The sequence below is a fragment of the Lutra lutra genome, chromosome 13 (assembly GCF_902655055.1).
Source record: "Lutra lutra chromosome 13, mLutLut1.2, whole genome shotgun sequence".
Taxonomy (NCBI): domain Eukaryota; kingdom Metazoa; phylum Chordata; class Mammalia; order Carnivora; family Mustelidae; genus Lutra; species Lutra lutra.
Window position 1 is genome coordinate 83924030 of NC_062290.1, and position 26023 is coordinate 83950052.

General features: G+C 36.8%; 1 protein-coding gene and 1 pseudogene across 6 annotated transcripts in view; both read left to right on the forward strand.

Annotated features, from left to right (window-relative positions):
* RABGAP1 (RAB GTPase activating protein 1) overlaps positions 1 to 26023 on the forward strand; it is a 155494-nt gene that overhangs the window by 16303 nt on the left and 113168 nt on the right. Inside the window, exons 1-5 of one of the 6 annotated variants that reach the window (XM_047699514.1) lie at positions 607 to 745; positions 11946 to 12221; positions 12960 to 12999; positions 24464 to 24698; positions 25586 to 25790. In XM_047699514.1, coding sequence (XP_047555470.1) covers positions 12172 to 12221; positions 12960 to 12999; positions 24464 to 24698; positions 25586 to 25790 — 530 coding nt within the window. In that variant the 5' untranslated portion in view covers positions 607 to 745; positions 11946 to 12171. Of the gene's footprint in view, positions 1 to 545; positions 746 to 11945; positions 12222 to 12959; positions 13000 to 24463; positions 24699 to 25585; positions 25791 to 26023 lie in introns of those variants that run through there. The other 5 variants (XM_047699513.1, XM_047699518.1, XM_047699512.1 and 2 more) reach the window with 5 other exon arrangements.
* LOC125084147 (uncharacterized) lies at positions 7102 to 7217 on the forward strand (annotated as a pseudogene).

Here is a 26023-nt window from a genome sequence, read left to right on the forward strand (position 1 = left end):
GAGTTTTTAATGGATTTCTGATTTCTTGCTATGTAAGGAATTTGCTCTGTCTTGAATTTATTTCTCTTGAGTGTAAATATGAAATTTTATTTCTTAAAAGCATCTTATTAATATTTTAAATTCAAGGATCGGTAACATTAGAAAAACCTTAGTTATTGTCCTGTGTGCTTTCAATTTCATTTATGCGTATAGCTTTACAAATTAAAGGTTAGAAAACAGAAGTTTAGTACTTTATAGTTTTTGAGGTCCAACAATAGAGTCGTAACATATGCCAAAGAAATCACTGTAGGTAGGAAGTTATTCTCAAGGGAATCTGTTTTATTTATTTATTTATTTTTTAATCTGAAATATCTTGGCCCTGAATAGCATCAAATTCCTTTATTATCTGGAATAGAAAGCCTAAGTTGTAAGTAGTGAAAGTCTTGGGAAGAGATTTTGAAAGTATTTTTTTAAGTTTTTCCTTTATGTATTTTGTAAGAATTAGAGCATAACTGAATATCTGGCAGACATTCTATATGAGTATCTTTATGGTTTTTGTTTTTCAGGCATTTTTAAAATATTTAATCATTCATGAGTTGAGCTTCATTCTTGAGTCATGGATGACAAGGCTTCTGTTGGAAAAATCAGTGTCTCCTCAGACTCTGTATCTACTCTTAATAGTGAAGATTTTGTCTTGGTTTCCAGGCAAGGAGATGAGACACCATCTACAAATAATGGAAGTGATGACGAGAAAACAGGACTCAAGGTAAAACTCCATAACCCAAGATTCCTTTGCTTAGCCTTGCTAGGCTCATTGCAAAACTTGGCCTATAATAGGAAGGTATATGGAGTGCAACTGAAAAAAGGGAAATAGTATCCTAACTTTTTTAATATTAAAGACTTTTATTTATAATTAGTGATGATGACAAATTTATATTTGATTAAGGATTTTCAATTTGATTAGCTTCTAAGTCTTCCAATACCCCAGTTGTGAAAACTAGCGGTCATAGTAGAAATATTTATGACCTTAGTATTGTTTTTATTTTCTCATTAAATTAGAGATGATTATTTCTTCTGATTCTGGTATGTGTAGTGCAAAAGCAAGGGCAGGTCAGCAGTGTAATTTATAAAAATAAATTTTAGGATTATTGAAACAATATTAAATACTTTGATATTGGCCATTTTTGTTTATTTATATTTTCTAAGCCAAATGAACAACTATTTTACTTTTTTTTCCCGTACTCTGTTAATCATTGCCTTTATGAATATTAGGAAGGACACTGTTAATGCCTTTTAAAATGTAAATCGCTTTAAAAATATTTCAGTTCTTGTTTAAGTGTATTCATTCAACAAGTATTTATTGAGTATTGACTATGTGCCAGGTACTAAATACTGGGGATACAGTGGTGAATAAGATTGCAAAGCCCCCTACTCTCTTAAGAGTTGTTATTCTAATGGAAGAAACAGACTTTAAGCACATAAGAAAATGAACAGGTTAAGTAAATTTAGGTGCTGTGAAGAAAGAGTGGGATACATGGATAAAGAAGAAAGGGCAGGTATTATTTTAGAGAATGTCTTGAAATGACATTTGAGCAGAGACCTGAATGAAATGGGGAAGAAGGCCAAGGAGAAATCCAGGAGGAGAGCTTTTTAAAGGGAACAGAAGACAGATCCTGAAGAGGACCACCGTTGTTAGGACAGAGATTAGAGCAGAGTGACTAAAGGAAATAAAAAGTGGTAAACTGATATCCAGTGCTTGGCCGAGCCTGCATCATGTAGACCTTTGTAGAGCTTAGGAGAAATTTGGACTTTGTTACAAATGTGAAGGAATCTTTTGGAGAGTTTTCAATGGGGGCATGATCTGATTTACATTTTAAAAAGCTCACTGGCTGATAGAGACTTCTAGCATGGCAGCATAAGGAGATGCGTGGACCTGCTCCTTAGCAAAATTGGTGGCAGTGATTAAAACAAACAAACAATGATTTATAGTCTTTGGAAATGTTCTAAAGGGTATATAGCAAATAAAGAAACATTTATTCAAGGAAATTTACTAAAATTTGGTAAAGAATCTGTGGTATTTGAACCAAGACCTATTGCTTCCCTCATCTATCCCAGCTGAGCAAAATGGTAACCCCATTATCAGTGCAATCAAGAAGACAGGATTCTCACCTGACCCCCGCCCCTGACTCCTAGTTGGAGGGCTATCTTCCAGGGAATAACAGGGCAGTTGCGTTTCTCATCCTGCCTCCAGCTACATTTTGCTAGCCAAGTGTGACTCAGAGATGGGGCGGGGGGGGGGATCCCTTTTTTTGCCCAGCCCTCGTTCTTGGGATAGAGGCTCTCCTTTGGGCACAGTGCTACTTAGAATACTGAGGGTCCAATTGCCCTAGCCTCTAAAATAGTGGTTCCCCACCAGTACAGACAAACCAAGAAGACTTGAGACTACTATATCACCTACAACCACCATGTACTCAGCTTCTAAAGATGGGATGTCACTCAGGGTAAAACATGCTATTGTTCCACCTCCTAACTTTACAACTGTGGCTCTCAGATTTTTCCCTGTAGTGAGAAGGGTGTCATAAAACAGCTCCTAAACCCTTCCCAGAGAAACTGACTTTTTTTTACAGTAGAGTGTAGAGAAATTCAAGCCTGAGGGTACTCTCAAAAACAGTAGACCTTGTGGTGAAAGGTAATTGGAGAGGAGATTGGTAGACTGATTGAACATATAGATTTACGTATAGGTTTACTGGGAGGAGAATATCTCTTAGAGTCAGAACAAATCTCAAACATGGACCTCTGAAAATCCCTTCAAAGTAATGTCAATTTGGTTAGTTTATTCTGTGGAGTAGTTTATACCCAAGTGCATTGTTGAAAACTATAGAGCAGTTGGCCATAATTAGTGGAGTTTAACATCTACGGTGGTCAGAGAAGGAGTCCAAGCACTCTTTCAAAATTGCTCTCATTTTAGGATTACTATAGGCAAAGCCAAATCTCTCCAGGGGAGCAAGTCAGAGGTTTAACAGTATAGGAATTAGGGGAATAGAATTTAGGGAAATAAGCTATCTAGCTACTAAATAAACAAGCAAGCATAAAAAAATAACAAGTCCCAGAATGGGGAGACCAGTACTGTGAATTGGTACAATATATTATCTAAAATACCAAGTTTCCAATACAAAATTGTGAAACATGAAAAAATAACCTGTATGTCCTTTTTTTAAAAAAAAAAAAAAGAGCAGGCAGTAGATACTGGTTATGAGAGTGACATGTTGGACTTAATACATAGATTCTTCAAAGTAGCCATTAAGTTCAATGAACTAAAAGAAATCTTGCTTAAAGAAATAAAGGAAAGTATGATGACAGTGTCATATCAAATACAGAATATCATTAAAGAGATAGAAATTATTAAAAAAGGAACCAGTTGGAAATTCTGAAGTGGAAAAGCACAGCAGCTGAAACCGAAAATTCACTAGAGGGGATCAACAGTAAATTTGAGCTGGCAAAAGAATTAATGAGAGTTGTTTTCAGGAGTTTTAGGATAAACTTTGCTACTACCCTCAAATAACACTGATTTGGACAATCAGTCATGGACCAGAGTGCCTTTGTGGAAGTCGAGGGGTCTATCAGGTTTCAGCATCTTGGACCAAAAAACATCCAAGATTGGATCCACTGAAGACTGTGAAAGGAGCTGTTTTACTTTACCTGTGTCACCTTTCCCCCAAGATAGCACAGCTCAATGCCAGTAGAGACTTTCTCTGCCCATGATTTTCTCCATGTGGGAAATTGAGAGCAGGTGCTGGATTCCCCAGCTGTGTGGGATACTCCCAAAACCCATTTCTTTCTCAATCCTTCCAGAATATTGGGTTGTGAACTACACAACTTGGGGGTGGACAGTCTTGCTGGGAGAACACTAGCTAAGGCTGAGAATGGAACATATGAGAGGAACACACATTTTATTAACTGCTTTGGGAACTCTATCAGGAAGTCTGTTCATAAAGTTGTCTCCCCTACTGATCACTTCAGCTGGGCTATGGGTACCACCAACCTCTGTGCAGCTCACCCAGACACACCCACCCCCAGTGACTGCCTTCTTGTGCACGCTGCTGAGGGCAGGAATGGTCAGAATGAGCCTTTGCAGATGGCCAGTGAGCATGCATAGAAACTGGATTCTGTGGGATTGGGAGAAACCACATGCTTGAGCAGTCATCGCCACCTTAGGGAAAGCAAATGAGATGGAAATCATCAAGCAGAAGAAATTATTACAAAGTAGAAGAAAGATTATTTAATGTTACCTAGTTCGAAAACAAAAAAATGCAAAAGAGTGAAAGAAAGCCTGCATGAACCATGGTATACTATAAAAATAATCCCTGCACTTATTGGTGTGCCAGAGGAAGAGAGGGGGCAAATGGGTTGAAAGGTTATAGAGACCTAATGCATGAGAATTTCTCAAATTTGGAGAGAAATTTGGACATTTGAGTTCATAAAGCTAATAGGTTTCCCCAAGATTTCAACCCAAAGCGATTCTTTCCAAGACACATTATAATAAAACTGTCTAAAGTAAAAGACAATTTTTAAAGGAGTAAGAGGAAAAAAAAAAAAAAAATCGCATGACAAGGGAGTCTCCATAAGTCTATTAGCAGATTTCTCAACAGAAGCTTTGTAGGCCAGAAGAGAGTGGGATGATACACTCAAAGTGCTGAAAGAAAGAAAAAAAAACAAACAAACCAAGAATGTGTTATTCAGCAAAGTTGCCCTTCAGAAATGAAGGAGAGAAGAAGATATTCCCAAATCCAACTAAGGGAATTAATCATCACCAAACCTTACTAAAAATGCTGAAAGGTGTTCTTCAATCTGAGATGAAAGAATATTAACTAATAAAATGAAAAATATGAAGGTATAAAACTGAAGAAGGTAAGTATGTAGTCAAAATCATAATACTCTAACACTGTAAGATGGTGTGTTGATTATTTCTAGTATAAAGGTTAAAAAGACAAAGATACTAAAAATAACTATAGTGATAATGAATATACAGTATAAAAAGTTACATTTTTACACCAAGACTCTAAAATGTTGTGGGGGGAAGGGTGGAGTGTTTATATATGATTGAAGTTGTTACAAATATAATACACTGTTATATGAGTAATACATTTTAAGATATGTAAGCCTCATGGTAGCCACAAAGCAAAACCTACAATAGATAACATGAAAGATAACAGTAAGGGAATCAAAGTATGCCACTTTGGAAAACTTCATTTCACACAGGAAGACATCAAGAAAGGAAGAAAAGAATAAGGGAGCTATAAATCAGTGAGAAAACAGTAACACAGCATGATAAGTTCTTATAAATAATTACTTTAAATGCAAATGAATTATATTCTCCAAATGACATAGTGTCTGAGAGGATAAAAAATACGATCCCCACTATATTCTGCCTGTTAGAGACTCATTTCAGTCTTAAGGACATACACAGACTCAATGTGAAGAGATGGAAAAGCAGTTCCATGCAAGTGGAAACCAAAAGAGCAGGGGTATCTGAATTGATACCAGACAAAGTAGACTTTAAGTCAAAAAACTAAGAAGAGACAGAAGGAATAATATAATGAAAAATGGGTCAATTCATCAAAAAGATGTACCAGTTGTAAATATATATGTATTGAGCATCAGAGTACCTAAATATATTAAGCAAAAGAAACAGATCTGAAGGGAGAAATAGACAATATGATAATGATAGGGAACTTTAGTACTCTATTTTAAACAATGGATAGATCATTTAGGCATAAAACTAATAAGGAAACATTGGACTTGAACTATACCATAGACCAAATGGACCTAACAGGCATATATAGAACATTCTATCAATAGCAACAGAATACTTATTCTTCTCAAGCATGCACAGAACATTCTCCAGGATGGATCATATGTTAGGTCACAAAATGAATCTTAGCAAGTTGAAGACTGAAATTATGCTAAATATCTTTTTTCTAACTATAGAGGTATGAAATTAGAAATTGATAACAGGAGGAAAATTTGAAAATCACAAATATTTGGAAATTAAACGATATATTCCCAAAGAACCAGTGAATCGAAGAAAACAAAAAGGAAATCAAAAATACCTTGAAACAACAACCGAAAACGTATTTCACATTCCACAACGTGGAATCTGAGCCAAATTTAAAGTAAAATCGTGGTTGCCAGGGTCAGGAAGTGATGGTGGGAGAAATGCTATGTTGGTCAAAGAGTACAGATTTCCAGTTGTGCATTTATGAGGTTTTGGGAATGTAATGTACAGCATTGGGATTATAGTTAACAATACTATATTACATAATTGATTGAAAGTATCTAAGAATACATCTTGAATGTTCTCACCACACACACACAGATGGTAATCATGTGAGTTGTTGGATCTATTAACTAACCTTATTGTGGTAATCATTCCACAACATGTACACATATCAAATCACATTAAACAACGTTTTATTTCAATTAAGTCTCAATAAAGTTGGAAAAATACATAAAAAATAGAGATCCACAGATTTTTCATAACAAATAAAATGGGAGAAGTGTTTAAAATATTTTAAAAAATGAACTGTTACCACAGTCGTGAAGAACTATCAAAATAAGCTGAGTGGAAGGTGACAGACCAGCCCTCACCACCACCAAAAGCTCATATTGCACATTCTATTTATATATAATTCTAGGAGATGCAAAACCTAGAGTCACAGAAAGCAGTTCAGTGGTTGCCTGGGGGTATGATGATGGGATGGGGAAGAAGAATGGGAGTACAGGGGTGCCTGGGTGGCTCAGTCTGTTAAACATCTGCCTTCAGCTCAGGTCATGATCCCAGGGTCCTGGGATCAAGCCCCACATCGGGCTTCTTTCTCAGTGGGGAGCCTGCTTCTCCCTCTCCCACTCCCTCTGCTTGTGTTCCCTCTCTCGCTGTAACTCTCTCTGTCAAATAAATCTTTTTAAAAAATAAAATGTTTTTTTAAAAAAGAAGAATGGGAGTACAGAGGGGTGCAAGGAGTATTGGACATTATGGATATGTCCACTGCCTTGATTGTGGTATGTGCATATGCCAAAATTCATCAAAGTGCACATTTAAATTATGTGCATTTGAATGTACATGTGCTTGCTTTGGCAGTACACATACTAAAATTGGAACGATACAGAGACAATTAACATGGCCCTTGTGCAAAGATGACACATAAGTACATCAAGTATACTGTAATAAATACATTTTTAAAAAGATTTTTAAAATTTCTTTGACAGAGACAAAGCGAGAGAAGGAACACTAGTAGGGAGTGGGAGAGAGAAGCAGCCCTCCTGTCAAGTAGGAAGCCCGATGCAGGGCTCAACCCAAGGACCCTGGGATCATGACCTGAGCCGAAGGCAGAGGCTTAACCCACTGAGCCACCCAGGCGCCCCACAAATGTTTTTTTTTTTAAAGAAAGAATTTAACAATTTTTGTTATTTTTATTATTTTTACTTTTTTTTTATTAAAGAGGCTCCACACCTACTGTGTGGTCTTGAATTCACCACCCTAAGATCAAGAATCACATGCTTTACGGACTGAGCCAGCCAGCCACTCTTAAAAGAAGGAATTAATAAACTTGAAGATCAGTAGAAATACCCAAAGAACAGAAAGAATGAACAATGAACAAAACCACAGAGAAAAATGAGATGTTATTAAGTGTAATAACATCCTTGTATGTATTTCAGAAGGAGAGGAAGAAAATGAGCAGAAAAAATATTTAACGAAATAATATCTGAAAAGTCCCACATTTATTTATTGAAAAACAATACACATCTAAGAAGCTCACCATACTCTAAGATAAACTCAGATCCACAAAAAGGCATATCTTAGTAAAATGTTGAAAACCAAAGATGGGGGGAGATCTTAAAAGTAATGAAAGAAAAATGATTCATTTCCTGGAAGGGGACCTCAGATTTATAGCTGACTTATCAGCAGAAATAGTGGAAGCTTGAAGCCAGTGGGATGACATATTCAAAGTGCTCAAGAAAAACTTAACCAAGAATCCTGTCAAAACTGAAGATGATTGGGGCACCAGGTGGTGGGTATTGTAGAGGGCACGGATTTGCATGGAGCACTGGGTGTGGTGCAAAAATAATGAATACTGTTATGCTGAAAAAAATAAAAAAATTAAAAAAAAACTGAAGATGAAATAAAGATATTTTGAAATAAAAACAATTTACTGCTATCAGAACCACCTTGCAAGAAATACTGAAAGAAGTTATTCTGGTGGGGCGCCTGGGTGGCTCAGTGGGTTAATAAGCCTCTGTCTTCGGCTCAGGTCATGATCTCAGGGTCCTGGGATCAAGTCCCGCATCGGGCTCTCTGCTTGGCGGGGAGCCTGCTTTCTCCTCCCTCTCTCTCTCTGTCTGCCTCTCTGCCTACTTGTGATCTCTCTCTCTGTCAAATAAATAAATAAATAAATATTTTTAAAAAAAAGTTATTCTGGCTAAAAGCAAGTGACCCCAAATAATTTTAATCTGTAGCACCAGTAAGGATAATTGTGTAACGATAAAGACGGTATGAATACATTTTTCTTGTTTTGTGTTATATATATACAATAAGTATATATTGCACCCATAATATACAGATATATGATCTAATTGCCAGTCATTAAAAAAAAAAAAAAAAGATAGGTTAGAGCAGAGCTGTATTACAGCTTAGGAAATGACTTAATATGGTAATTCAAAACTACAAGAGCAAATGAAGAGGACTAGGATTGATAAAATTAATACAACAAAATAAATATATATTTTCTCATCTTTTCTAGAAGACAGAATTATATGAAGTAACAATTATAAAAATGTGTTTATTTGTAAAATTTATGGATACAGTATGTATAATAATACCATGGGGGAATACTGCTATATTTGAATAATTTTTTTGTATCTTACTAGAATTAAGGTAGTATAAATTAGAACGTGATTCTAATAAATTAAGACATGTATGGCAAGTTCCACAACAACTACTAAAGTGATATACACACATTAAAGAAATATCAATGCATATTAGAAAATATTCACTAGATACTAAAAAAGCAGGCAGTATGGGAGACAGCTTATTAAATGTATGTAGGAGAATTTCTACCTGTAAATTCCTATATCATGAAAGAAGGAAAATTTCAAATCAATAACCTCATCTTTCACCTTGAGACATTGGAAAAAGAAGGGCAAACTAAGTGTAAAACAAGCCAAAGTAGGGAACAAAAGATTAGAGCAGAAATCAGTGAAACAAAATAGAAAAGTAATAGAGAAAAATCAATAAAACAAGCACATGTTTCTTTCAGATCAATGGAATTAGCATTACCTTAGATTGACCAAGAAAATGAGAGATTATTAGGATTAGAACTGAAAGAGGGGGCATTACTGCTGAACTTAAATAGGATTGTAAAGACTTATTAGGAATAGTAATATGCCAAGAAATTAAAGAACTTAGTGAAATGGATACAGTTGTAGAAAAATACTAATGAGGCTTAGTGTGAATAGACCTATGATAAGAAGTTGAATTAGTAATAAAAAATATACCACAGAGAAAAGCTCAGACCTAGATGGCTTTATTTCTGAATTCTGCCAGATGCTTAAATCAGAATATCAGTTCCTCATAAACTTCCAAAAATTGAAAAGGAGAGAATATTTCACAACTAAATCTATGAGGGTGACACTGTACCAATGCCAAAATTAGACAAAGACATCACAAGAAAGCTACATGTCAGTATCTTAAATATGGACACAAAAGTCCCCAACAAAATATCAGGATATTCAGCAGTATATGAAAAGGATTACATACCATGATCAAGTGGGATTTATCCCAAGAATGTAAGTTGGTTTAACATCTGAAAATCTGTGAATGTAATATATCGATGGAACTAAAAACAAAACCACATGATCATTTTTAGTAGGCATAGGAAGAATGTTTGGTGAAGCCCAACACCTTTTTATAAAAATAAAGAAATATAGAAAATAAATCAACTATGAATAGAACTTCCTCAACCTGATTAATAGCATCTATGAAAAGCTCACAGTAAGAATCATTCATGCTGGTGAAAGAGTAGATTCTTACCCCTAGTTCAGACTCAAGACCTGGGTGTCTGCACTTGCAGCCTCTGTTCACCATTGTACAACCAGGGCAGTTAGGCATGCAAAAATATTATACCCAGGTTGGAAAAAAGGAAGTAAAAACTCTGTTTGCAGTTGACATGAATTTATATATGAAAAACCCTATGGACTGTGAAAAAAAAAAAAAACCTATTAAAACTAATAAGTTCAGCAATATTACGGGATACAAGATCAACATACAAAAAGTTCAATTTTTTATACACCTGGAATGAACAATCTTAAAATAACAATGAAAAACATTTGATAGCATGAAAAAGAATGAATAAGGGCACCTGGGTGGCTGCTGGGTAGATAGGTGTCTGACTTTTGATCTTAGCTCAGGTTTAATCTCACGGTTGCACGTTGAAGCCCCCCATTGGGCTCCCACATAGATGTGGAACCTACTTTAAAAAAAAGAAGAAATGAAATAGTGTTAAGTTTAAACAAGTGAAAATCTTATACTTTGAAAATCTGCAAAACATTGTTGAAATTAAGAAGAACTCAGTAGATGGAAATTCATACAGTGTTCATGAAACTGATCTACACTTTAATTGCAATCTATCAGAATCCTAGGTAACATCCATGTAGATGTTTACGTGCCAATTGTAAAATTCATTTTGGATTGCAAGGGACTTTGAATAGGCCAAAGTAATCTTGAAAATGAAGAATAAAGTTGGAGGACTCAAACTTTGTAATTTCAAAACTTATTATAAAGAGTGGTAATCAAGACATGTGGTATTGACATAAGGATATGCATATAGATCATTGGAATACATTTGAGAGTTGAGAATAGAATCATTTCGGTGGTCCACTGATTGAGACAAGGTTTACTAATGCCATTCAGTTGGGAATAGGTTTTTGGTCTTGTTTTTTTTTTTTCAACAAATTGTGCTGGGACAACTAATAGCCCCTTTCAAAAGAATGAAGTTGTACCCCTTACCTCACACCATATACAAAATTAGCTTAAAATGGATTACAGACTTCAGTGTAAGCTCTTAGAAGAAACGGGTAAATTTTCATGACTTCAGATTTGTCAGTGGATTCTTTGATACCACACCAAAAGAATAAGCGACAAAGGAAAAAAGACGTAAGATAAAGATACATAAGATGTTTATCAACTACTAAATGGATAATGTGGTATACAGTTATTTAAAATATTTTATTATATAATGTTTATGATCTTTAAAAGGAATGAAGTACTGATTCATGCTACAACATAGATGATCCTCAAAGACGTGTTAAATAACAGGCAAGTCACAGAAGTCCAGAAATTACATGGCTCCATTAATATGAACTGTCTAGAATAGTCCAAATCTTCAGAGGCAGAGGATCAGTAGTTGTTGCTTATTAGGTCTGGAGTTATTAGGGGAAAGAAGAGTTGAAACCTAACAGTGGTAGTTTTGGTGTTTGGGGTGATGAAATGTTTTAAATTGACTTTGGTGTTGGTTGCACATACCTGTGAATATACTCAAAACCATGAGTTATATCTGGCCTGCTCCATGGAGAATGGGCAATCAAGAGGCAAGACGGATAGCAAAAAGAGTAGATAGAAGGCTGTTGCATTCATTAAAGGGAGAGAGAATGTTGACTTAAGACTAGAAGGTGAACGTGGTCTGATTCAGGATATATTTTCAAGGTAGAACTAATAGGGTGGGCAAATTAGATGTGGGATTAGAGGCAAAGAGAGAAATAAATGATGGTTCCTAATTTTTGGCCTGAGCTGTTACGTATATGGTAGTGCCGTCTATTAAAATGGAAAGAGGAACAGCATTGGGTTAGAGGGACCAGAAGTTGAACATGTTAAATTTGAGATGACTATTATGTGTCCATTTCTTGATGTCAAGTAGTTGATTATATGAGATTGATCTCCGGAGCAACTGTGGCTGGCATCAACAGTATATAGATGGTATTTAAAGCTATGGGATTAGATGAGATCACCCACAGAGTGAGCATAGAAACTGAAGAGTTGAGTGAAGAACTGATTCTTGGAGTACTTCAACATTGAGAGATGGAGATGCAGAGAAGCAGCAGAGAAGACTGAGAAGATAGTTATAAGAAAACTAGATTGGAATGCCTTTGAAAGAGATGAAGGAAGTGTTTCAGAGAGCAGGAATAACCAGGTATGTTAGATTCTGCTGAGAGGTTGTTTTCGATGGTGACTGGAAAAAAGAAGGATAGAGGCCTGGGTGATCCTTAAGAAGGGTGTCTTTGTTTTTGCTTGCTTTTTGTTTTCAAGAGAGAGATTAGATGATTAGCAGCATTCTAATGGGTTGGTAGTAAATGGTAGGTGAGGAAGAAGTGGTGGTAGTATAACAACTGTTTGAAGGATTTTTGCTAAAAAAAAAAAAAAAAAGAGAGAGAGAGAGAGAGAAAAACCATGGTACCTGAAGAGGAATAGGGATTCCAGTGAAAGATGTTAAGATACAAATGCGCCAATAGGAGTTATTCATTAAAGAGGAAGACATTACTAGTACCAGGGAAGAGCAAAGTCTTTGATTAAGGAAAGGGGTTTCCTATTGCGTGAGTAGAGGGGTTAGCCTAGGAACAGTTTCTGTAATAGGAAGGAAGATAGCATGAACACGTACACTTGCAAATAGATCAATCTTCTCTCCTTTTGAGTGTCTTCCATTTGAAAATTTTCTTGTTAATTTTTGAAGTACTGTGTGAGTTACTCTCCTGTTTCTAATTTGATGAATCTTTTATGGTAAATGGAAGGACCCTCAGGGCTCCTCCAGAGAACTTTTTTTCTTGCTCTCTCATCTTATCTTGTTTACTGAAAAGAAATGTTCTGTTTTTTAGACCAGGAAATTGAGCAATATGCCCTACAAATTTAAAATGTTTCCTCTCTGTATTTTCAGTACATCTCTGCAGTATATTGGAGTATTGTATGTAGAACTGGTAAGTGAAGAAAGTAATAGAATTATTGTTCAGTCTATGGGATTAAAGTAAAGTATGATGGAAGTGCTGCAACATGTTGCTCAGTGATACTCTTCTTTTTGAAACTTTTTTTCAGCTACTACTGTATTTTAAAATTGCACTGAATTTAGGAAATATATTTGAAAGCCTGTCATTCTTCCATGCCAGAAGTCCTAATTGTTTTGTTGAATATTGAGTTGACAACCAGTAATCTACCAAATGCTGTTTTTAGGCACTGAGGCTGACAACTCCCATTTTTGGAAATGTGATGACCTAGAAAATCCAAAAATGTCCCAGTATAAAATATTTAGGAGAGCTGGGTGAAATACAAACATCCTTTCACAGCTATATGCATAAGAAAGTAAAGAAACCCAAAGGAACAAAAGCAAAGAGGGACAGTGAAAGCCAGATCTATACATAAAAGCTTACATTGGGGCTATACTGGGGGATTTTAGTGTTCTTCATGACCAGTAGGCATGGGTTTTGATAGATAAGTTGGGTAAGACATAAGGCTTTGGGTTTTATAGAGAAGGGTATTGAAACTGAGATTTCCTTATATAGCACCTTCAGGGGATGATGCATCCTAATTGAAAGGATAGACTTGGAAAAAATAACTTACTTACAATCACAGGAAGAAAATAAGGACACTTAGCTTAAGTCTTCTTAGGATAGACACAGGTTTGGAGGGGAGTCTTGAGAATTTATACCCATAGGCTTGCCTTAGGGTATTTGGGGTTTGAATTTACACTACTTGAATTACTGGGTTGGTAATACTTCTAGGGCACCTGACAGAGTCAATTGCAAAACTACTCTGGAGGGACATGCCTGCCACCCAGGCTGCCTGGTATTCCCACAGATTACCCTGATAAAGAATATCAGATAATCCAAAATTTATAAAAAAAAGAGCAGGCAGACTGTAGCAGGATTAAATCTTGTCAAAACTTGAGCATTTGAGTTATTTTATTTGCTATAACTTTTAAGATAAATATGATTTAAATGATTGAAGATTTGAAGAAAAATTGGAAAATATTAGAAATGAACAAAATTATCTAAAAGACTAAGCAAACTTAGTGAAAATAAGAGCTAGTGAAGTTAAAGGTGCAAGTGATGTGTTAAATAGTAGATTAGATATTGCTGAAGAGAAAATCAATAATCTGCATAATCTGCAGAAGTTATGTGGAAAATAGAATGGGAGAGAAGGAGTTACTTGAGATAATAGCGGAATATTTTCCATAAGTGGTAAGACATAGATCCCCAACTTCAAGGAACAGTGTGTGAGTCCCAATCAGGGTGACAGTAAAACTGGCAAATATCACAGACAAAGAGAAGCTCTTAAAAGGCTGAATGAAAACAGAGATAAATTGGATATGGTTCCTATCTTCAAGAAGCTTACAGCTTGGGGTAGATGATAGTTGTTAGGATTCTTGTTGAAGTGGTTTGTACTGATCTTTGCTTTGTAACAGATTACCTCAGAATTGAGTGGCTTGAAACAATTTATTGGTTCTCATGATTTTATCCATTGAATAGGTAGTTTTGCTCGTTCTGTTTTTGTTCATATAACTTCATTGGTCTGATACATTGACTGGTGACTGGGCTTGACTGGGATGGCTGAATCTTTCTTTTCATTTGGTCTTCTTGGACTTCTTCACACCAACATGGCAGTCCTAGGGCAGATATGGAAGCGGTAATGCGTCTTTTAAGGCAAAGGCTTAGAGATTACATGGTGTCACTTCTGCCACATTTTATTCGTCAAAGCAAGTCACATGACCAGTCCAGATTCTGGGGTTTAGGGAAATTGACTTATACCTCTTGATGGAGGAGCTGTAGAGATACTGTAGCTATATTTAATTTTCAACATTAACAGATAAATGCTACAATAGAGATTAACAAATGGTGCTATAGAACAGAGAGGATGGGAACCTATGTCAACTGGGGGAGGAGTCTGAGAAGCCTTCTTGGAAAAGACAATGCATTGTTAAGCCTTTTAAAGAAAGGCTTTATGCAATGGTGTGGTTATTAAAAACATAGGCATTTTTCTTCATAAAATGTTTGGAAAACTCACATCATAATCGGAGAACTTTTCATAAATTCAGAACATGTTGTATTTTCTTTACCTGACTCCTGTGGTATAGGAATCTTATACCCTTATCTCTTAACCAAAGATACTCTGTAAATATTGGTTGGAGGTACATTGCTGAGCGAGTACTTCTTTGGTGGAAAGTTCAGTTAGAGGATTTTTAAAAAGTTTTAATCTTTTTCTTCTTGAAAAATTCAGTGGACATTATTTTAGTTGGAAAGAAGTTGCCAAACTGTATTAAAGTAGCTGATATAGAAGTCACTCCTCACTTAGAATTGCCTAAGCCAGTCTTCTGACTCAGTTTCTGATATTACTTGTTTTTAGTATCAGGTGATTTTGTCCTCTAATGCAGATCTTTTATTCAGTAAACAAAGTAACTGAACCATGAACACACAGTTTAATTAGGGGGATCGTGGTGGTGATGGGGGAGACACATAAGTAACCCTGTTATCATGATAAAATTCATCAAGTGCTAGAATATAGATATGAACAGAATTGTATGACAGCCTAATGCCTAGAAAAGCAAAGAGTAGGTAACAATTTAGCAAAACCTTAAAGAATGATTAAGAATTACTCAAAGAACTGAGTCTGTAATGTGTAGAGAGACCAAGAGAAAAGGGCCCAAAGTCAGGAGCATTGCATATAGTGGAATTGAATGTGCTTGCTTTTCTTTTTCTCCCAAATAACCTTTTTGTTACTTGTTTTCTATAATTATAAAAATAATGTGTGCTTGATACAGAAAATTCAGACAATAAGAAAAGTAAAACCCAGTCATAATCCCATTATTTTGCAACACAGTCATAAATACTTTGGGTCTGTCTTCAGTTGACCTCTTAGGATGAATTCACAAGGTGCTGTTCCTTCTCCTTTTTAAATTAATGTTAATGATTCCTAGTGGTAATTTTAGGTGGTTTCTCTTGTCCCAACTTCATACAGAAGATAAAGAGGTGGTTAGTCAGAACAGCTGCTGTTTATAAATGAGGCACAAAGTGGGACGCCTGGGTGGCTCAGTTGCTTGGGCGGCTGCCTTTGGCTCAGGTCATGATCCCGGTGTTCTGGGATCGAGTCCCGCGTCGGGCTCCTTTGCTCAGCGGGGAGCCTGCTTCTCCCTCTGCCTCTGTCTGCCTGTGCTCGCTCGCGCTCTCTCTAACAAATAAATAGATAAAATCTTTTAAAAAAAAATAAAAAAAATAAATGAGGCACAAAGTAATTTAGTGATTTACTAAAGATCACAGAACAAGTATGTGAGTGGATTTGAGGTTAGTAACAATACTTTCTAGGATCCAAATGGGACTTCTGGTTATTTTGTGCCATGCTTTCTGGTAAAAGTGAGCTTTATGTACTTGTTTCAGAATGCCTTAGTTTTTACACTGAAGCTGAGTAACATTACTGTCTGAAGCATTGTCATTTATATTTTCATTATGGTCTGACTCAAGTAGTGGTAACTGTAGATATCACGGATTTGTCTTTAATTTTCTGATCATCTATGGATTTTTCAAGGCACACTGTCATTTCCTAAGCATGTCTCTTGAAGACAAAATCTCTACTGGAAAAAGATCCCAAACTGCCTAAAGTAGCTTTGGATAACTGTCAAATCCAGAAGGGCCTAGCTGGTATTGTTGCAGTGACGGGAAACAGGAGCTATAAAGTTAGGAGTAGAAAATTGACACCAGGAAATGACTCTGGCTGTTGTCTTTGAAACATTTCGTCCCTTGCTTCTATAAATGCAGTTTTGCTCTCAAGGGTACAGACCTGTAGCCACTTCTACCATATAAATCATTACTTTTAGTTGATATATTTAGAAAGGATAGCTGTTATTCCAGTAATGGGTCTTTCACATAAATAGTAGGTGTGTTCTTAGTTTTCTCTGGATAATGGAAAGTGGAACTTTTTTTTTTTTAAGTTATTATTTGCTTTTTCATACCTGAACTCCAGTAGGTGGGTCAGAGTTTATTTAGAAATAGCTGCAAGTGGGGGGCGCCTTGCTGGCTCAGTTGGTAGAGTATGCGACTCAGTCTCAAGGTTTAAAGTTCAAGCCCCATGTGTAGGGACTGGGTGTAGTAATTAACTTAAAATCTTAAAAAAAAAATGGAATAGCTGGAAGTGAGGTAGGGAGATACTAATTGGATGCTTACTAATTGGCAGGTACTGCCATGTGAGAAATGAGATAATTCCTGTAAAAATCACATATAGTGCCTGAGTTATAAACAAATGTCCTATAATATTATTATTATTATTATGTCATTGAACCCTCCTGGAAAGGAAGTCTTTTTTGGACTTCAGAATAAAATTGGTCTGCAGCATGCTAACTGGTCTTGCCCAGTATTCTTACTGTAAACGTTAAACCTTTAATGACTCTCAGAATAATAGGAAATTATGGTGGTTTTGTTTGTGTTTAAGTAAACAAAGTGAAAATAAAGAATTCAGATTTCATTTTTCATAACTAAACCAAAATCTGTAGAATATCCAGTATCAAAATATTACTTTGGCATTTACTCCTTGCATTTATAAAATTCAGTTCAGTAAACATGTATTGTAGGTATATTGTGCAGTAAGTATATCCAATGCTTTGGGAATAATATAAAGATAACTTAAGAAGCTGTCTGTGCCCAGCTCTAATAATGCCCAGTCTCGTTCAAGGTCTGGTTCTCTAAAACATGTATGCTCATGTGATGGTGGCATCCCTAGGGAGGCAGTAATTACACCCCCTATTGCACGATTAAGATATCCCAGAGGAGGTAACAGAATTTAAGCTTGGTCTTAGCAGAAAGAAGAAGGGAAGGATTACTTTCTAGGGAAGGGAATAGTCTATACAAAGTCTAGATGCTTGAAAGTTTATCCGCTGTCCTGGGGAAGATGAGTAATTTGGTGTGATTGGTAATAGATGGAAACATAAATTGGGCAGAGTTGTGAAGAATTCATAGAATATAGTTACAAATTTGGGCTTTATCTTAAGGGAATTGAGGAAACATGGGAGGTTTTAAAAACAAGGTAGTGCTTGATCAGAACTAAGCTTTGCAATTGTAACTTCAGTGGCTGTGTGAAAGATAGGTCATAGGAGAGAGAAAAGGCAAGGAAACTCCTATCTTTCTAATAAATAGGCTTATGTAAAATGAACATTAGCCATCCTATGGTATTACCTATGCCGAGAGAGGAAGGAGAAACTGCACAGTTGAGCAAGGATCAGTAGGATTCGTGAGTAATGTGGGGATTAGAGAAGTGAAGGGTGAGGGGTGATTGTGCTCTTTCATTGGCCCACTAAGTGGATAGTAGTGCAATTCCCTAATTAAAAACAAACGAAAAACCAGGTGGCACCCAGCTGGGTCAGTTGGTACAGCATGATCTTGGGGTCATGAGTTCCAGCTCCAAACTGGGCATAGAGCTTCCTTAAAAAAAAATAAAAGGATACAGGAGGAGGATGAGTCAGTGAGTTAAGTTTGACACACTGTCTGGGGCATCTAGCTGAAGATTTCCTCTCCAGTAGACCGTTGAGGAAGGGGTTGTAGATCCATACTAGGGATTGTTTCTGTATCTTGGCAGCAGATGAAGTGGGCACAGGAGAGTCTGTAAAATGAGGTGATTGTCAAAAACAGAACCCTGGATGAATAGCTTTTGAGTTGCAGATAGAAAAAATGAGCAGTGTGTTCTCAGATTGCATCTTTTGTAGAAACCATGCTTTTTTTCTATTTTTTAAAAAATAAACTTTAGGGGCGCCTGGGTGATTCAGTCATTAAGCGCCTGCCTTTGGCCCAGAGTCATGCGATCAACCCCTGCATCGGGCTCCCTGCTCCCCAGGAAGCCTGCTTCTCCCTCTCCCACTCCCCTTGCTTGTGTTCCCTCTCTCGCTGTGTCTCTGTCAAATAAACAAATAAAATCTTTAAATAAATAAATAAATAATAGACCTTATTTTTTAGAGCAGTATTAGGTTCATAGCAAAATCAAGAGGGAGGTACAGAGATTTCTCATTTAACCCCTGCTCCCACATATGCATAACCTTTGCCACTATCAATATCCCCTTTCTATTTTAAGTTTATTAAGATAAAATTTGCACATAGTAACATGCACCCGTTTTAGGTGCACAGTCCTATAAGCTTTAGTGAATGCAAACTCATAACAACCAGCATCACCACAATTAAGATGCAGAATATTTTTATCACTCCAAAAAGTTCTTTGTACTTCTTTTTTGTCAGTCCTCTTATCTCCTTCCCAGCCCCTGGCAACCAGTGATCTGATTTCTGTCCCTGAAGTTGTGCCTTTTCTAGAATACCATATAAATAGAATCTTACAAGGTGGTGTAGCCTTTTGTGTCTGGCTTATTTTACTCGGAATAATCCATGCTATTGCATGTACTAATAATTCATTCCTTTTTATTGCTGAGTAGTATTCCATTGTATAGATATTTGCAGTTTGTTTATCCACTAAGCAGCTGATAAACATTTGTGTTCAGTTTTTTGGTGATTATGAATAATACTGCTATAAACATTCACGGGACATATGTTTTAATTTTCTTGGTTAAATACCTAGGACTGAGTCATATGGTAAGTGTATGTTTAACTATAAAATTCACAAAAAATTGGCTAAAGTGACACTACTGTTTTGCATTCCCACCAGCGATGTTTGAGAGTTTTTTAGTTATTACATATCTTTGCCAATCCTTGGTTATTGTTAGCCTTGTTTTCATTTTAATTTTATCCAAGCTTATAGGTTCGTGGAGGCATCCTGTGGAGGTTTCAATTTCTCTAATGGCTAATGAATTGAGTTTCTCTCATGTGCTTATTAGTTAGCAATCTCTATACCTTCTTTGGTGAAATGCCCATTTTTAAAATTGGGTGGCTTGTTTCCTTATTGAGTTATAAGACATTCTGAATATAAATCTGTCATCAGATACATACTCTCCGTTTGTGGCTTATATTTTTATTCTCTCAATGGTGTCTTTTGAGCGGAAGTTTCTAGTTTTATCATTTTTTTTAAAGATTTATTTTTATTTTAGAGAGCAAGAGTGTAGGGGGAAGGGGCCGAGGGAGAGGGAGAGAGTCTCAAGCAGACTCGGTGCTCAGTGCAGAGCCTGAAGGAGGGGCTCAAGCTCACAACCCTGACTGAGGTCATGACTTGAGCCAGAAGGAGGAGTCGGACACTTAATCAACTGTGGCACCCAGGTACATTTTTTTTCTTTCATGCTACTTTTTGTGTCATTAGAAATCTTTGTGTCCCAGGATTTTCACAGATTTTCTCCTTTGTTTTCTTCTGTAAGTTTTACAGCTTTAGGATTTGCATTTAGACCGTGACCCGTTTTGTGTTAATTTTTATATGTGATGTGGGGTATTGGCTGAGCTTCATGAGCTTCATATTTTTGCATAGGTGTAGATGTCAGGTCAGTTGTTCAGCCCATTTGTTTTATTCCCTTTCTCCATTAAATTAGCTTGCCAACTTTTTTGAAACCAATTGGCCATATATTTGTCCGTCTATTTCTGGATTCTGTTTTGTTCCATTGATCTATATGTCTACCCGTTGACTAATACTGCAGTGTGTTATTTTAGAGATGATTGTGTTTTGCGTTAAGAATGCTGTTGGCAGGACACCTGGGTGACTCAGTCAGTAAGGCATCTGCCTTCGGCTCAAGTCATGATCCCAGGGTCCTGGGATCAAGTTCCGCATCCCGCTTCTTCCTCTGCCTGCCACTCTCCTTGCTTGTGCTCTCTCCCTTTCTCTCTCTCCCTCTTTCTCTGACAAATAAGTAAATTAAGAAAAAAAAAAAAAAGAATGCTGTTAGCAACAGGGAACAGTGGTTTTTTTGTTTTTTTTTTTATTATAACACAGTCTAGTGATAAGCAGTCGTTGGTTCGTTTAAGCTATTCATCAGGACCAGGGGTCAACAAATTGCAGTCTGCTGGCCTAATCTGGCATGCCAGCTGTTTTGTAAATGACCTGTGGAGGTTCTTCAAAATGCATATGCCCAGGCTCTACCTCTGAGACTGATTTACTCATTTGTTTGGGAGATGAGGGAGCGGAAAAGGAGAACATATTTTAGTACATAATTTACATATTACCAGCATGCTTCCTGGTAATATGGGTTATTATGCTATGTAGTCATGGTTAAGAACAATTAACCTAAGGTTGGTTCTTAGAGCCTGGTTCCCAGACCAGCACTATCCCCATCTCCTGGAAACTTTTTAAAAATGAAAATTATCAGGTCCACCCAGACTTACTGAATTGGAATTCAGTTGGGGCTGAACAGTTTGTGTCTTAAAAGTTCTCCAGGTTGGGGCGCCTGGGTGGCTCAGTGGGTTAAAGCCTCTGCCTTGGGCTCAGGTCATGATCCCAGGGTCCTGGGATCAAGCCCCACATCAGGCTCTCTGCTACGCTGGGAGCCTGCTTCCCTTCCTCTCTCTCTCTGTGTGTGCCTCTTTGCCTACTTGTGGTCTCTGTCTATCAAATAAATAAAATCTTTTTTTTTTTAAGATTTTTATTTATTTATTTGACAGAGAGAGATCACAAGTAGACGGAGAGGCAGGCAGAGAGAGAGAGAGAGAGAGGGAAGCAGGCTCCCTGCTGAGCAGAGAGCCCGATGTGGGACTCGATTCCAGGACCCTGAGATCATGACCTGAGCCGAAGGCAGCGGCTTTAACCCACTGAGCCACCCAGGCGCCCAAATAAATAAAATCTTTAAAAAAAATAAAAAATAAAAAAAAGTTCTCCAGGTGATTCTGATGCATGCCAAAGTTTAAGACCCCTGAAAGGCATGGCTAAATGTTTCCTCAATAAGCCTAGGGAAGACTTCTTCATAAAGAAAACAACAGATGAGCGCTTCAGTGGCTCAGTCAGTTATGTGTATACCTTTGGCCCATGTCACAATCCCAGGGTCCTGGGATCAAGACCTGCATCAGGCTCCCTGCTCAGCAGAGTGTCTGCTTCTCCCTCTAAACTCCCTCCCCTCCCGCACCCCCCCCCCCACACTCGTGATCTCTCTTTCTCTCAATCATTGTCTCTCTCTCTCTCTCTCAAATAAATAAAATCTTTAAAAAAACAAACGGGCGCCTGGGTGGCTCAATGGGTTAAGGCCTCTGCCTTCGGCTCGGGTCATGATCCCAGGGTCCTGGGATCGAGCCCGCATCGGGCTCTCTGCTCAGCAGGGAGCCTGCTTCCTCCTCTCTCTCTGCCTGTCTCTCTGCCTATTTGTGATCTCACTGTCAAATAAATAAAATCTTAAAAAACAAACAAACAAACAGGGTGCCTGGCTGGCTAGGTCCATGGAGCATGCAGTTCTTTATAACAGGGTCATGAGTTCAAGCCCCATGTTGGGCATAGAGATTACTTAATAAAAAAAAAAAAAAAAGTTTTTAAATAAAGAAAACAAAAACAATGACAAAAACCTTAACTAGTTTAAGTATGTGTATTATAATGTCACAGACAGTAATTTTGAAATTAGATCAAAGGTTCACAAATGATGTAACATAATTGTTGAGTACTGTATTGACCCTAATCATCCAAAGCATATGTAGCATTGCTGTTTTTAAACAGTTTTTAAAAATCAGATGTTTGTGTGTGTACATTTCTTTTTCCTAGTTTTTAAGGAAGAGTTGAGGAAATAGAAGGCAGTTCTTATGTTTATAGACTCTCTAAGTGAAAGAGGAATGCAAGATAAACATGTACAAACAAAATACAAGTATATAAACGTGTTTTCTTTCAGGCTTAGGTGTATTTTTGTTATTGAAGAATATGTGAAAATGTAGGCAGCCTATCCAACAGAAGACTTGAGCTTAATTACTCTTTAAAGCAAAGAACAAAATAGTACTTTGTAACATGTAAAATATAATGTTTTCTCTTTGATTTAGTTTGCTCTTTTGGTGATAGTCTCCCTAGTTCTAATTACCAATTACACAAACAGGGAGTCTAATATCTTTTCTCCATCTGTGTTCAGGAAGCTATAACTATCCTATTTATGTTCTTTTTCTTTCCCCTTGGAAAACAGTTTAGGTTCAATTAGAGTATCTTTTGTTTAGTGCAGGTGATGCAGTAATTAATTGCTCTCCAGTTCTGGAAGAATGAAAGGTTAATTGGAACTAAGCTGTGTTTGTTTTTTAGATGGCTTAAAAACTTCTGAAAGTACAACTTTTGAAAGAAGAAATTGGATTGCATTTGTGGTTGTGTAGGATCAGGCATAACAAAGAATTAAAATTACAGGACCCACTTGTAGTTCCATTAGCAGTAACTGTAAACATAAAATGAAGTTCAGGGAAGTACACATTGTCACCGAAGCCACGAGGCTGGACACCTGTGTGGCAAGAGTAGCTGACGTGTCAGATTTCCGTGGGAAAATGTCAGCAAGAAAAAGACTTAAGACTGACTGTTTCTCAGTTATAATTTACAGCCAAAGGAACTTGAAGCTTATAGAGTTAAAAAAAAAAAAATGTTTGAACTGGGTTCTTTGGCAGTCCAGAGGTACGTCTGTTATTATTGGAATTTTGCTTCTAACTTCTGTGTTTATTTGACTGGAAAGACTTCATTCTCTTTAACATAGTCTCCTAGCCCCACCCATTTTAACTTTCTGTCAGCTTTTAGTTTTCAAAAAGCCTCCTAAATCAACCCCCTTTCTTGATCATGACTTTTTCTAAATTGTTTTGTTGAATTTGTTTTTTAGTGTTTCTTGAATAAGCATTTAGTGACAGTACTGAGTTTTGTCACTTGTGGTTTTCCCTAGCATTGGGCAGTTTCCACTAGATTTTGCACTTGTTTACTTCCTTATTGAGCAACTAAGAATAAACCATCATGACTCTAGAAAAACACTTGACATTACTGAAATGGTGTGCTTCTCCTCAGGCCATTTTATACATACCAGCTTTATTCAGGTGCCTCAGAACATTAAGAAACTGTTCATTTCAGAGGAGTCTCCCTTAGGATTACAAGAGACTGACTTATAGTAGGAGTGGTGAAATACATGTGAAAATTTATTACCTAATAAGTCTGTTCCTATGATAACTTCTGTAGGCAAACACATTTTCCCTGTTTCTTAAAGATTAGAGAAGCCCCTAAAGATATTCCTTTTAACAGATTTCTCACCAGACAAGTAAAATTACGGACGTTTTGTTAGTTGAGGCCACTGTAGAAAACTTTAAATAAAACACTGTCACATACATTTCTGGGCAATAGTCTCAAATTCACTATACACTTTTTCATGAAAAACTACGATTTAAGAGAGCAGCTGCAGCTCTTATTTATTGCAGATCTTGACTTATTCTGTTAAAAAAAAATTCAGAAGATATCTTTCTATCAAAAGAAATGCTGACAGTTTTCTCTAGAATATGGACCCATTTGAATTAGTACCGGCCTCTCTTTCTCACTTTGCTGATTGCGTGTATTTGTGACCCTTAGATTATAGGGAATGGAAGTGAGCAGCAGCTGCAAAAAGAGCTAGCAGATGTGCTGATGGATCCTCCAATGGACGACCAGCCAGGGGACAAGGAACTTGTGGAAAGGTCACAACTGGATGGTGAAGGAGATGGACCTCTTTCTAACCAACTCTCAGCTTCATCTACCATTAACCCTGTGCCATTAGTAGGGCTTCAAAAACCAGAGATGAGCTTGCCAGTGAAACCTGCACAAGGAGGTTAGGACTGCTGCATTGCTTGCTTAACTGAAGGTTATTGTTTTTAATATGTGAGTGCCCACCCTGTGCTAGGTTTGATTCAGAGCAAGCAAAAACCATCATCTGTTTTCTAGAATGTTCAGATTCTAGATTTAGGAGGATATGAGAAGGGTAGGTATATGTACCATTCTGATTTCCCTTTAAATGTACGTCATGGTTATCAAAGCAAGAGATAACAGCAGTTAAATGACACTGAGGAAGCCTTGTTTCAGAATGTTTCAAGATTTTTCCAAGAAAAGGAATTTGAGGACAGTGTTGGAGATGTGGAGGAATAATACTTGGGGAAGAGATATTTGCTGCAGGCCTATATAGATAGTTCTTTGGGAGTAGTTGCCAGGTTTTTTAAAAGGCAGCACAGAGGAGGAGGAATAGGGGAATTATAAAGGCTTATTGGGAAAACTGGAGTGTTACAACGACGCAGCTTTCTTGAGAAAGGGAAAACGGGTATTAGGAGAACATTAAATAGCTAAGATGATGAATGAGAGAAATAAAGCAATACAGATCAGAAAGAAGAGAGAGAATTTTTCAGAGTGGTAAAATACTAAATATATTTTTGACCTATATGTGAATTATAAAGTCAGAACAAATTAGAAAAGGCAAAATGTAAATCAGATCTAACCTCAGATCACATTTTAGATTTGGGATTGACAGTAAAGGAATCCCTAAAAATTTGGGTGTTAGTGACAGAGTTTTAATGTGAAATTTCTGGCTTTAATGGGCATTTCTTCTGGGGCATTAGCATATTATCTCTTTAGTTTTTAATTGTAGACCTAAATGTAACTTGTAAGTTTTTACTTGGTATTCATGTCAACAAAATATTAAAAGTGATTTCATTTCTTTTCTTTCAGATTCTGAAGGGTCAAGTCCTTTTACACCAGCTGCTGATGAAGACAGTGTAGTTTTCAGCAAACTAACTTATTTAGGCTGTGCCTCAGTAAATGCACCCAGGAGTGAAGTGGAAGCCTTAAGGATGATGTCCATCTTAAGAAGCCAATGTCAGATTTCACTAGACGTTACCCTGTCAGTGCCGAATGTGTCTGAAGGAACCGTGAGGTAAGACCAGCTTCTTGAAATGTTTGGATCAGATTTCTGACCTATAGATTTAGAAAGAAGCAGTAGTGAACAAAATACATAATTATCTTATTCACGTAATATTTAATTCACTTGGGGTTTAACGTCTTCCAAGGATTATGAAAATTACTCATTTGAACAGTTTTTTATATTCTTCCCCACCCTGCTTGTGTGTGGTACCTTAAAAATTTAAATGTTTTGGGGATAATTGAAAT